At 39.4% G+C, this 13,653-nt stretch overlaps 1 protein-coding gene across 1 annotated transcript in view; it reads left to right on the forward strand.

Moving 5' to 3' along the window:
• The window catches only part of cd276 (CD276 molecule), an 81,063-nt gene that overhangs the window by 59,530 nt on the left and 7,880 nt on the right, over positions 1–13,653 (forward strand). The window contains exons 6-7 of the mRNA XM_005912884.3: positions 3,094–3,138; positions 10,531–10,569. Of these exons, the coding sequence (XP_005912946.1) occupies positions 3,094–3,138; positions 10,531–10,553 (68 nt within the window). The 3' untranslated portion in view covers positions 10,554–10,569. The remainder of the gene's footprint in view (positions 1–3,093; positions 3,139–10,530; positions 10,570–13,653) is intronic.

The raw sequence follows: 13,653 nt of genomic DNA on the forward strand, positions 1-13,653 counted from the left end.
TCATATGGGCTATATTCTTTTCTGAAGTGACATTATCTAAGCTGCCCAACAAACACACTAAGGGGGAAGTTGGAATGTTACATTTCAGACACTTTGATAAGTCTTCACATATCTCGCGCCAAAACTTCTGCACTGGTGGACAGAACCAAAGAGCGTGAATGTAATTGTCTGGTGTATTGCCTTGACAGTGTGAGCAGTTGTTGGAAGATGTAAAGCCCATCTTGAACATCCGATGACCTGTATAGTGCACTCTATGTAGTATTTTGTATTGTATTAATTGCAGACTGGGATTTTTAATCAATTTAAAGGTTTTTAAGCATACCTGAGACCAGAAGTTTTGGTCTAAGCTGACTGATAAATCTGCTTCCCACTTTGCAATAGGAAGGGATATTGATTCATCTAATTTAGAAAGTGTTCTGTATATTTTAGATAATAATTTGGGGGATTTAAGAGTAAGAAATGTGCCGCACTTGGTGGTGTTTGTAATTCAACTTGACTGAGGTTAAATTTCTTTTTTACTATGGATTTAATTTGTTGATATTCTAAAAATCTTTTCTTGTTGATCCCATATTGTGTCAACTAGTCTGTCAAATGGAATAAATTCTGTTCCCTCTAATATATGTTCTAAGTATTTAATTCCTTTACAACTCCATTCTGGGAAATTAATCATATTATTGTTTTGTAATATGTCAGGGTTATTCCAGATAGGTGTACGTTTGCATGGGATTAATGAAGACTCCGTTATTTTTAGAAACTCCCACCATGCTGTCAGAGAGAAGCTGATGTTGATACTTTTAAAGCATTCATGTCTTTTGATGTTTGAGCTAATAAATGGTAGGTCTGAAATCTCTAGATCCTTGCATAGTGCCTGTTCAACATCTAGCCAGGGCTCATCTAAGAAGGTATGTTTTACCATTCTGAGATGAACTGAAGCCTGTTGGCTAAGAAGTATTGGTGAAAATTAGGCAGATCTAATCCTCCTCTATCCTTGGTTCTTTGTAGCGTTTTTAAGCTGATACGCGGGGGTTTATCTTTCCAAAGGAATTTGGAAATATATGAATCCAGAGATCTGAACCAATCTTGTGATGGTTTGTTAGGGATCATCAAAAATAAGTAATTTATTTTTGGCAAGATCATCATTTTTATAGTGGCGACCCTTCCCATGAGTGATATGGGTAAAGATTTCCATCTAGTCAGATCGCCTTCTACTTTCTTTAGAAGTGGGATGTGGTTTAATTTAGTTAAGTCTGAAAGCTTAGGAGAAACATTAATACCTAAATATTTAATATTTCCGGATTGCAGTGGGGCAGAGGAAGAATTATGGAAGGAGCAGTTAATGGGGAGAACTGTAGATTTTGGCCAGTTAATTGAATAATCTGAAACTCTTGAAAACCAGTTTATTAAAGTAATTACCTCAGAGAGGTTGGTTTGTGTGTTTTGCAGAAAAAGCAACACATCATCCGCATAGAGACTGATTTTATGTTCTATGTTCTTACATTTTATGCCCTTAATTGTTGTAGCCTGTCTAAATGCTGCTGCTAGAGGTTCGATAAAAATTGCAAAAAGTGAAGGGGAGAGTGGGCATCCCTGTCTGGTGCCCCTCAGGAGACAGAAGCTGGAGGATGTCTGGTCATTTGTTCTGATACGAGCTGTTGGGGAATTGTATAATATTCTTATCCAGTTTATGAAAGAGTTTCCAAAACCAAATTTGTGTAAAGTTGCGAATAAAAATTTCCAATTAACTCTGTCAAATGCTTTTTCTGCATCTAGAGATAATATTATGGTTTCGATGTTTTTATCGTATGAGTAGTCTATTAAATTAAGTAATCTACGAGTGTTTGTTGAGGAGTGCCGACCTTTTATGAAACCAGTTTGGTCAGGATGAATTAAGAGGGGGGTCATTTTCTCTAATCTCTTTGAGAGAGCTTTGCAGATTATTTTAAGGTCTACATTTAAAAGAGAAATTGGACGATAGCTTGAGGGAAATAAAGGGTCTTTGCCTGGTTTTAGCAGGAGACTAATGTTGGCAGAATTCATATTTGGTGGTAGTCTGCCATTTTCCTCGATTTCCTGCAACATGCTGTGGAATACTGGTGCCAGAATTGTCCAGAATTCTTTGTAGAATTCTGCAGGGAAGCCGTCTGGACCTGGAGCCTTATTATTGGGCATACTTATCAGGGCTTCCTGGAGTTCACTTGGCGTCAGTGGCGAATCCAGTTCCATTGCTTGACTGTCTAGTAATTTTGGAAGAGTTACGTTGTCAAGAAACAGATCAATTTCATTTTTAGATGGGTTTATTTGTGGTGAGTATAAAGTTTCATAGAAATCCCTAAAAATGTTGTTTATTCTTCCAGGATCATATATTGTGTTCCCCGATAAATCTTTAGCAGCACATATAGTTGTTTTTTCTTTATTTATTTTTAGCTGGTTAGCTAGAAATCGACCTGATTTGTTACTGTGTTCAAAATTCTGCAAGCGAAGTCTTTGTATAAGGAATTGTGTTTTTTTATTAATAGTTTCATTTAATTCTAGTTTTGTCTTGCGTATTTTGTTCATTTAGTTTTGTTCAACCAGCAGTTTAATCTCATGTATCACACGCTAAAGAGTGGATCTTGAGTCTGATTGCAGTGAGAATGGTGTCACACAATGCATATCTGGTGCTCGGATGCTCTGTCCCAGGCTATTTTTAGCCTGTGTGTGTGTGTGCGTGTGTGTGTGTGTGTGTGTGTGTACACGTATGCCACATGTGTATAAAGTGTGACAGTCATCACTGGGCTCCCTAACTCCGTTGACAGTGGTTTTCAGAGAGCCCACAGCTAAAGCCTAATGTGATTACTGTCTTTGTGAGAGAGCTGGATAGGAGGTTAAGGGGTAGATATGACTCTTTGTGTGTGTGTCTGTGTGCGCGCTTGCGTGTGATGTAGTGGGGGTACTATTGTTTGGAGCGTCATCGTCATATAGCTCTGTCATCACAGCGTGTCCTTTGAGCTGGGAAGGATCAGCTCACCACAGGCTTATGATGAAGTGACTACATTGTGTGCCTGCCTTTGTACTGTTGCTTCCACTGATAATGGCTCCTCTGTCTTCCCACAGCTGAAGAAGCCAAGGTGCTGGAAGAAGAAGAGGAGTCAAAGACAGGTCAGCCAAATACACACCTGGTCAAGTTTCAGCTTTTCAAATGGTCAGAGAAGAGATGTGGTTTAAAATAGCTTTTTTTTTTAAAGCTTGACATCTTTTAGCTTGTATCAAAAATGTTTAAATATGTTTAAATACTTCAAATGTAATCATGCATGCATGCCTGGTACTGTCAGTACCAGGCAAGGTAACAAAAAAAAGAAAGAATTGGTTCCGTATTAATTGGATTAGTCAACCCAGCCAAGCTGGTAAACAAGGCAATCAATTCTTTACAAATGCAACACTTTGGATATGTGGTTTGATCTAGAAGTGTATGTTTTCCTGACATATGGGTTTCTTTACTTACAGTGCAGGGCTTTCAAGTTGCAAAAATATTAAATAATGCAAAAATCCCCCACAGTTTAGTCTAGCTTCTTTAACACGAAGTGCAGGTGTCAGGTTTGTAGGGACTCAACAGCACAAGTAACTGAATGTTAAGTTTGTTTACTGAAGTGTGAGTGAGCGCTGATGAAGCATGAGTGCGTGTGAGAAACAAGACCAGCTCCAAGCATCAAATCCATTCAACACAGCAACCCGGTGGCATAACTCTTCCACTGTGTGTGTGTGTGTGTTACGTCTGTGTGTGTGTGTGTGTGTGTGTGTGTGTGTGTGTGTGTGTGTGTGTGTGTGTGTGTGTGTGTGTGTGTGTGTGTGTGTGTGTGTAAGTGTTTGAGGCAGGGAGAGGGAGACGGGCACACTAATTTAGTGATGCCAACAAGCTGTTTTACATTATACATACCCCCCAAAGCTACAGCTATAAAAGTAAAATTTATCTTGTCTGTAAATTTAATGGTAACAAGTTCCACAAGTTTCAAGTTTCTCAAAATGCCAACAATAGTGCTGCCGTGTCCTGCATTTAAATTATCCTTTTTATCAAGGCAAATTGATTTTGCAATTGAATCCTGGCTGAAATGTGTTGGGCATATTGTTGTCACTTGAAATAAGTTGCCTTGAATTTTATGATGTCTAGCAAAATAAATACACACTTCTAGCAGTCTCCACGCCACTATTTCTTTAAATGTATCCAATGGGCCAATAGCCTAAAGACGTTTTGTTATTATTTAGAATTTTTCGTGGAATAGGAGCTGGTCAGAGCTGTACCATCTACACACACACTAGCAGTTCTTTTGGGTAGTACTAAGGCAGAGAAAGATGCATGCTAATATGATAATAGCATGCTTGCAATTGAAATGCTAATCAGCTTGCAAGCAGATGTGTCAAAAGAACAAAAAACATAAACTTCTTGCACTTGTTTAAATAAGGTGCTCTGAGGTCTTCTTTTCCAGTAGAACATCATCTTACACTACCATTTACCAAATAAAAACAGTTACTGTTTACCACTATAGAATCACACGCACTTTACTTTCACAAGTCTAGAGAAAACATGCATTTGTGTGTTTTACGACTTTACCGCATTGCGTCATAAAGTAAAAGATTACAAATGTAAAACAGCTGTATAGAAACTTGTTTGGCTGTTGGCTCATTTTCATTGGTAATTATTTCCTGTTGTCATCAGTCACCCAATACAGGCTCATCAGTGTTGTTTCAAAGTGATTGCCAGTTTAGCTGATGATCTGACTGAAATGTTAGTTTTCAGTCAGAGTTTTTTGCCCTCAAATCTTCATATAGATTGGCCTCAGCACTACTGCTGGTAGCTATGATGTTGGAACTGAAGCCAGCAGTAGTCATTTCTCTATTATTGTTTACAGTCCATCACAGGCGGCGCAGGCACTTCAGAGCACCTGTGTATTCTGAAACACATTCTTTAACTGCGAACACCTTTTACTGAAAATGTGAATAGTGTGTTCTTGCACAGCACTGATGCCAATTTACTAAAAATGTCACAATGTAGCTGTGTGGATTGTAGTGTGGAGGTGGAGGACTCAAATGCAGAACAAGGCAGAATAGGAAGGACAAGCTTTATCAAGGTTTATCAAAATTAGAAACATGACACAGAAAATCAAAACAAAACCAAAAACTGAAGAGCTGGGAGGTCCCAGAAAACACGAGGGATAAACGGCAGGACAACGCACACTAATGCAGGAATTCTTCTACAAGTTGGGTCGACACATACCATGAAGGCTGTGGTGTACCGATAAAAGGAGTTTCCAGATACATAAATTAGCACATAGATATCCAGCAGAAGCCTAAATTAAGCTTACGGGTTACACAGAAGGATTAAACAAATATGACATAGGATACGGGGAGGACTGAGTCCCTGTACTATAAAGCAAGTTCAACAAATTCAGGGTATCTTTACAATATCCAAATGTACTTATGCTAACATTTGCAGTCGGGGTAAGCGGTCACACGAAGCTAGCTATCAACTCAGTTGACTCGATAATTCAACTTAATTATTTTATTGCTGAGTGCTCTCTCTATGTTACTGTTTATTTCTAGCATGACATCTGCACATTAGAGCTTTGAAACTTTAAACGGGATACATTTAAACATTAAACATTACTAGCCCTAAGTAAGGAAATGTGGAAATCACTTTAATTTAAATACAGATCAAAATAAATGAATTTCAAACGGGGATTCTTGGCATGTGTCCTGTTTTCTAGTAGGTACAACTCCAGCAGTTTAAACGAGATTTAGCAGCAGATTAATATCAAGTAGAACAGAATTTATACATTTTCTAAATCTTCAAATTTTATAAACAATTCCTGATATTCACGAATGATTCTCATGAGGGAAATGCAAAAACCTTCTCACCCCGCAGAGGTCCAAGGGATCTTCCAGGAATGGTGACGCTATTTTCTTGAGAACTGATAGATCAGTAGGCGGTTACCATGGCAATATACCATGGTAACTAAAGGTCAGCATACTAGAATACCAATGAAAAAAGGATTCGAAACACTTATAAAACTTATAAAAAGATCAAATCAGAAATTCAAAACTTTAGACAATAGAAATTCTTATGAAAACTCAAATAGATTAACTAACAATGCAGGACAGTAAGCGCCAATCAAAATCAGAAACAGAGACAAAAATTAGGCAATTTAAAAAAAGACTGCAATGTAACACTGTCTGTGTCCACAGAATCTTTTCTTTCTTCTTTTTTTGCACTCACTGCTTTCTATACAAATCATGTAAAGTTCAGCACTGACAGCAGTGAAAATCCAGAGCGGTACAAGAGTCATTTTCTACTATTTCTAGAGACCACTGTGACATGGTTGTTGCTGCACTTTCTTTCTTTCCTCCTTGTATTGAGGATCTTCACTGTCTTAGTTTAGCATATTAGCATGTTATGTTAATATTTGCTCATTAGCAGTAAATGTAAAGTACCGTTGAAGTTAGAGTCTGAGAAGCGGGAAGAAGTAGTGGCACAAACACTGTAAAACTTCAGACTTGTTTACATGTCGTGTTAATTAGTAAACTTTCGAGATGTACCATCACATTGAACCAGAGCTGCAGGTTTCTTCAGTATTTATCCTTGCCTTTTCTAGTGTGCTAGTGAACGAAAATAAAATACTGTCATGTTTGCCTTTTTTTCCCTTGAATAGAGTGCTGTGATATTTTGCTTAGTATTAATATGACCTTCTGAGTTCAGAATTAATTTTGCCATTAGCAAGCAGAGCAAGTTTCTTCTGGCTGCCTAGCCTCAGTAACTACCCCTCACAGCCCTGAGCAGTTCTCCCTCAAGCGTTAATGTCATTAGAGTTATTCATTTGACACCTTCTTTATTCTGATTGAATTATTTAGCCTTTCTGTGAACACCCAAGTCTAATACCATGTGATTTTAATAAGCTGAGAGGTGAAGGAGAGTCTTTGAGTGAAGAGGGACAGTGGCTTTTATTCTCTACTGCCTCTCTCATGAATGTTTCAGAGATCTGTGCAGCCAGGAGCAGGGTCAGCCATCCCGCAACTAGCGAGACTTAATAGCTCAGCTTTAGCCAAAGGGCCTGAGTAAAGGATAGCAGAGTCGAGAGACTGTAGTATGCATGCATGTATTGCAGTGACAAGAGCACAACTTGAGGCCACCCTTGGTCTTACTGCTTCTCGTCATCGTCTGCACACCTGGTTGATCCAGGTGGACATAGTAGGCGGTGAGCTTGTGAAGTCAAGCTAATGGCTCTGTCTTCAGAGATAGCTCTCTAAGCAATCCAGACAGCCAGCTTTGTTTTGCCATCTGGCTCCAATTGCGCTGACAAAGGCAGAGGTTCTTGCATGAGACAAAGGAGCTGAAATGAGGCCCACTTTAATAAACCCAGGATGATGGGGAGCCACGTTTGTGTGTTATCTTAATGAGCTGTCCAAAGGAAAGCGCGCCTCCCCTTTCAAAGCCAGCCTGATTGGAACAATAACCAGCGATAACTAGAGACCTGGACTCATTCATTTGCAGTGGGATAGAATCCCTTTGTTGCCTTTACAGCAGAGGCAAATAATGTTTAACAAACAGTGGAGCTCAAATTCTGGATGTATTTCTAGGGGCTAAAGCCAGCAGCAACCTTTTCACACACAAACACACAGTCGGAAGCAAAGGAACACACCCGCAGCACACAGACAGAAGCAGTGGTTTACACCAGTGCCCATTCACATGCAGATACGTGCAGTGCATACAGTTCTAGCTGCCTTCATCCCTTACCTCCGCTCAGAAATGTGTTCAGTAATCTGAGCATGATGTGCTATTTAGAGAAGGCCGCAGTCATGCAAGTGCAACTCCTGTCAGAACCTGACTTCAGTTTGTGTGCACTACCCTGTCTCCATAAGCCTGGACTCCAAGGAGTCAGGCCTTAGCAACGAGGCCCTGAAAGAGAGTGCCAGTCAGTGACCCAGTTCTTTCACGGACAAAGAATCATTGGAAAATAACAATTTGACATACTCCTTTAAAAGGAAGCAGAATTTGAAAAAGGGTTTTATTGACCCCTTTTAACTGAGGCAAGGTTCTGTGAAGGTGTAAGGTTAGGGAATAGCAAGCCCTGTAAAGGTGATGACAGAGGGAAGTCCCACCATCTTTTCTCACTCACTCTTCTCTTAGCAACTTTGTGCCAAGACCACCACTGAAAGAAGAATGACAGTTACTGAACTCATGTTAAAGATTCAATCCCAGCACTTTGTCACCTTAGATATTGTGATAATTTGAAACAGCTGACTGACTAAAGGCTTCAAGATGGTGACTCCAAACAGAAACAAGGACAGCCACGCTTTATGGATTACCTTAACGTCTTGTCTATTGAGTAAGCAAGTAGTTTTTAATCAATCTTAATTTGCAATGTAAAAAATTAGATAACCCCAAGCAGTAATATTTTTTTGATTGGTTGTTTTTTGGGGCAGATAAAAATAAATAAATAATCAGGTGTTCTTATTTGTTTGATGGTAAAAGGCCTGTATTTGTATAGCGCTTTTACTTGCCCCCCCTAGGGACCCCAAAGCGCTTTACGCTTTACACACCCAGTCATCCACCCATTCACACACTGGTGGAGGCAAGCTACAGTTGTAGCCACAGCTGCCCTGGGGCAGACTGACAGAAGCGAGGCTGCCATATCGCGCCATCGGCCCTTCTGGCCAACACCAGCAGGTAGGTGAAGTGTCTTGCCCAAGGACACAACGACCGAGACTGTTCGAGGCTCGAACCGGCAACCTTCCAATTACAAGGCGAACTCCCAACTCTTGAGCCACGATCGCCCCATGCTATTCTGTTGAGCTGCTCTCTGTGATATTAACCGACCAGCAACACCAACAAGAGATTTAGTGGAAGGCTAGTTGCAAGAAAAATTGATGTAAACACAAATAAATATTTTAGGTGTTTTCTGAGATATGGGCTTTTCAATGTTTTATGAAGAAGTAAAAGATCTGATGGGCCTCAGTAGTTTTGCCAGTGTGTGTATTGTGATACAATAATTGTAATGGTCTAAATCAAGAAGCCCTAACCAGAACTGCATATTGCGGTGGAGGGGGGGGGGCTTTCGGAATTGACTTCTTGGACTACATGGTATTACAAGTCGAAGCCTTATTTAAAAGTTGCACACAGTTTCCTTATAACATAACCCACTTTGACAGACCTGCAGGCCGCTAGCGTACCATTTCACATTGCTGCAGTTCAGATTGAGAAGGCCTTGGAAGGTAGCCTCAGGCAGCTCTGCTTGACATGCCCTCCCTTTTCATTGGCACCAGAATCTCCACCACTGAGCTCTCCCAACGGTCACACATTACTGAGTAAAGATATGTAAATAGAACATTCATGTTGCCTTCATTATTAGATGTGGGTCACTGAATGTCTTCAAGAGCGCTAATTAAAAGAGCTCCCTGCACACCACTGCTTAGTAGTTGCGCACAATTATACAAGTACTGCATTCATGTTCTTTGCTGTTTCAGCAACATACAGTTACCTACATGTTTACAGTTGTGTTATCAGCAAGGGTAAACCCTGAGGCAGCTCTTCAGGGTTAAAGGCCAAGTAACACTGATTCGATGATAATGGAATTATAAACCTCACACCACATGAATCATGTAGTCCTCACATCACATATAATCTTCTAATTATATACAAATCGTTGCATTATTTCCTGTATGCTTACTCATTATTTTATATATTCAGTACACGTAAGTTGAAAAATCAGCATTTACAAAAGTGAATTGCAAGTTGTTTGAGTTTAGAAATTCATCAAGGATGTGTTTCACAACAAACAACTTCTGCAGTGTCTTAGAGGTTATCTGTTGGTCTGTAAGGAAAAGGCCACCTGAACATTGTCAGAAGAGTAAGAAAGAACAGGTCCTAAATCATTTGGAATAATGAGCGTTGTCACAGTTAATAAAAGCAGCCAAACTGCTCACTGTTGCGCATCACAAAAACAGATCCCTAGTTCCACGGCTTAGATAAATGTAACAGTACATGTAAGTAAGAGTTTATGTTTTGGGTTTTTTGTGAAAGAATAAGACTACTTTAGGAGTGACAGCAATCTTCTTCTTTTTTTCTGGGATGAATCCCCCTGTACAAGTGCCATTTACATCCTCCTGCCATACCCACCCACCTTATAACAATCCCTCTTCTGTCATGTAATCTGCGTTCTTCTGACAGCACAGCCAAGACCCAGTGGGAGAGTGCCTATCCATCTCACTACCCCAATCTGCCTCCCCTGTTTGGTTCCACATGAGCACTCAGCTGCTGTGACTAATTAAATAAAGCGCTGTGCCCTCTGCTTCCTGTTAGCCATGGCAAGGTTGGTGCACAAAGATGGAGCAGAGGGGTGCTACTGAAGAAGGGAACAGGATAACAACTACTAAGCCTATGATAATGCTTTGGTCTATAAGACAATGGACAAGAAAGTAACTAAAGTGACCACTGTACAGTTGTCATACAGTTGTTTCATATTTTGAGCAGAATTGTTAACTGTTTTCTTCTCTTACCTTCAGGAATGATATCACTGAAAAGCTAAGGTCGAACGAATAAAGGTGAGTATATGTGTCTTTAAGTAGATCTGGTTTTTTTAATGTGTTGCTCAGTTGTCGCACTTGTTTTTTTTCTCCTTATCACAATTGTCTGGTAGTCTTACTCAGTAGTAATGCTCTGGAGGATACGGGTAAGTGCAGCTGTAATGAGGCTAGGATGTATTAATTCAGCAGAAAGTCTGGAATATGACAAGTCTTGACATTTTGATTTTTGGAATCACAGGGTCACTGATTGATGTGATGAATCTATTTAATTTCATCTGCCATGCAGACAGATTTCCTGGACTCCTTAAAACCACAGTGAAAGTCTTAATAATGGTAAACAATTAAGCTGTTAGCTATGCAGGGTCTCTTCCTTTTTGATGGCATCTGAAACATGTGCTCAGTGTCATCCTTATAAATCATTTAAACTGCTAGCTACACCCTGAACATAGCTATAACAGACTGCACTGATTTTTTTTTTAAATCAGAGCCTTAAGGTTAATAAGACCATTTTAAAATGTTGATGCTTTCTTTATAGATATTTGGATAATCTAGAATGTAATGTGTTTAGAAGAGTGCACCCAGTGTTGCAGGATAAAAGAAGCTTCTTTTTTTACAAACCCAAACTAACCACATCTACTTTAATCAGCATACAGTGGACACTTTGGTACCCACATGTTGGCTTTCTGGACATCCTTGTCACCATTAAAGATACACATGATTACTAGTCACTTTCTCTGTTTTTCAGGTGTTGGCACTTTGGCCGACACTTGTTGTCTTTTAAATGTGCTATACAAATAAAGCTGACTTGACTTGACTTGGGATTGGTAGATCTGACAACATTAGTGTATTTACAGAAAATGAAGAATGAGTAAAAAAGGCACAGGATTCATGATATACTAAGTACAGCAGGGCTCATGAGAATTTAGTCTTCACATTAGAAAATAGATTTCATCCATAATATGAAAATTAAAAGTCTAAAAATAAAGTGCAACAATTTATCCCAAGTAGCAATATAAAAGAAAACATTTATAGCATAGAATAATAGATAGTTGTCTTTCAATTTCTTAAAGCTTATATAAAAGAAATAAACTAGAAGTTTATTAAGTGATGCATAACCAAAGGCCACTATTTATGCAAGGAAGAGGAGAAAAGGCTTTCAGCACCATGGACAGCAACACTTTTACCCCCAAATGATTCAGATGGCTGAAGATCTGCATATCTTGGTATTGCTTTCTGAATGGGATTGCCTCCTTAATAGTGGTGATGTACCTGGCCAGTCTGAACTGTGGTCTCTTGTGAATTAGTGAATGACTCAGATATACCCCTCTGGAAAAGTCAAGAGTTGGTGAACATAAAAGCAGAGTAGTGAACTAGATTATTGAGGGGATTCTCCCTGGAGAGCGTGTGGAGAATTGTTACATAACTGTCAAGGGAATGTTGTGACCATACTGAGAGGAACCTCATCAGTACAGACGCATTATACAGAGTCACAAAGAAGTGGCCCAACAAGTAAACCGATAACTCACAGAGTTCTCTGTCTGTATGATATCCATATTGTCTGGAATGCAGGAAACTGCCTTTTTTTTTTTTTGCTGCATTGTAGATACGTTCCCCTATGAGCACCTTCTACCTGGGCTGTCCTCCCTGTTTTAGCTGCCATTCTCCAACCCAAAAGATGCTCTCTGGGTATTTGTACTTTTGGACTGAATCCATTCATGTTCTCTATCTAGCCTGAGGGACTTTGGCAGTTGTTTGTCATCTGGGTATTATCACAAGGGCATTGTTCTTGTATATCTTTTTCCTTAGTACTTGAATTGCAGTGTTTAAATTGCTGGGTAACTAGGCACTTCTCTATATGGCTATGTTAGCCTTCTCCCCCCGAACCCAGCACATGGCCAGGAAAGCCCAGAACCTTAGAGCTATTTTGGGAAAGCTTCAGTGCTGTAACCAACAAAGGACAGAAGTTGTTATGAGGAAAAAAGATATTTTTGTCTTCAAAGCTTTCTTTTGTAAGTGAAAAGATATATTTTCCCCTTTGGTTTGACATAGATCTTTTGATATTAGGTGCTGATATGTTGGGAGACATTTTAGAAGGTAGTCCATTCATTTTGATTTGACAAATACTGAAGTATTTTGTCACTGAGGTGCTGGAGAGATAAGAGTCTGTCTTTTGCCAGAAAATGAAACACAGCTTGTTTTATTTAAAATTTCTGATACTTTTGCTGTTGTTTTTTCAGAGTATTCCACAGTAAGTTTGCCGTTATCTACAATTCAAGTTCTACTGCATTTAATTGTTATCCAGGTCTGTATGTGTGTACAGATTTGCATACATACAGACCTGGAGGTCTCTGTACAGATACAGTATGCACATGGACCTCGAGCAGTTATATTAGCAATAAAGAGATCAGTATGAAAGGTTAACAACTCTGTCCTGAATTAAGTGTATATAATTGTTCAGTACAGACACACTGAAGTATGGGGTGAAAAACCAGCAGGCGTAGGGATAGGATGCAATATAATTTAAATATGCGGATAATGGCTAATTTTCAAACCATCTCCACAAGATGACATTCACAGTGTTGTACTCTGTTGTACTCATAAAAGTGTGACAAACAGTTGGCGGGATGTTTTCTAAGCTATCCCACCATCTGACAAGCCGTTCCAGTGGAGTTTGTTGGCTCGTTTACTTACTACCATCACACATTAGCAAAGTATAGATCACAATGTTCTTCGCTGGGCCTCTAGCTCGTACTTTAATAACCAGCAGTTTGGTGTCGATTGTGTGAATACTTTTATTATAAAGCCGGACAGTTACAGCTTGTTTTTATTATACCCTGATTGGTCATTGCCATAAAGCAGCAGCACCATGCAGAGTGAGTAGAAGATGATGGAGGGTGCAGAAAGTAATTTCCTGTAACTAGCCAAAATAAAGTCTGGCCAGAAGGAGTCAAAGAGAGGACATTTGTCATTACTGTAGCATCTACTGACTTTCATCAAGACTGTTATTGCAAGGTAATATCCTGCAAACCTCTAGACCTCCCCACTGCTGAATCATCCTGGATCAATTATTCTAATATTTGTGTGGCAGCTTTGCTATCGATT

This window comes from Haplochromis burtoni, unplaced genomic scaffold (genome assembly GCF_018398535.1).
Source record: "Haplochromis burtoni strain Fernald_Lab_line unplaced genomic scaffold, NCSU_Asbu1 Contig_2, whole genome shotgun sequence".
NCBI classification, from domain to species: domain Eukaryota; kingdom Metazoa; phylum Chordata; class Actinopteri; order Cichliformes; family Cichlidae; genus Haplochromis; species Haplochromis burtoni.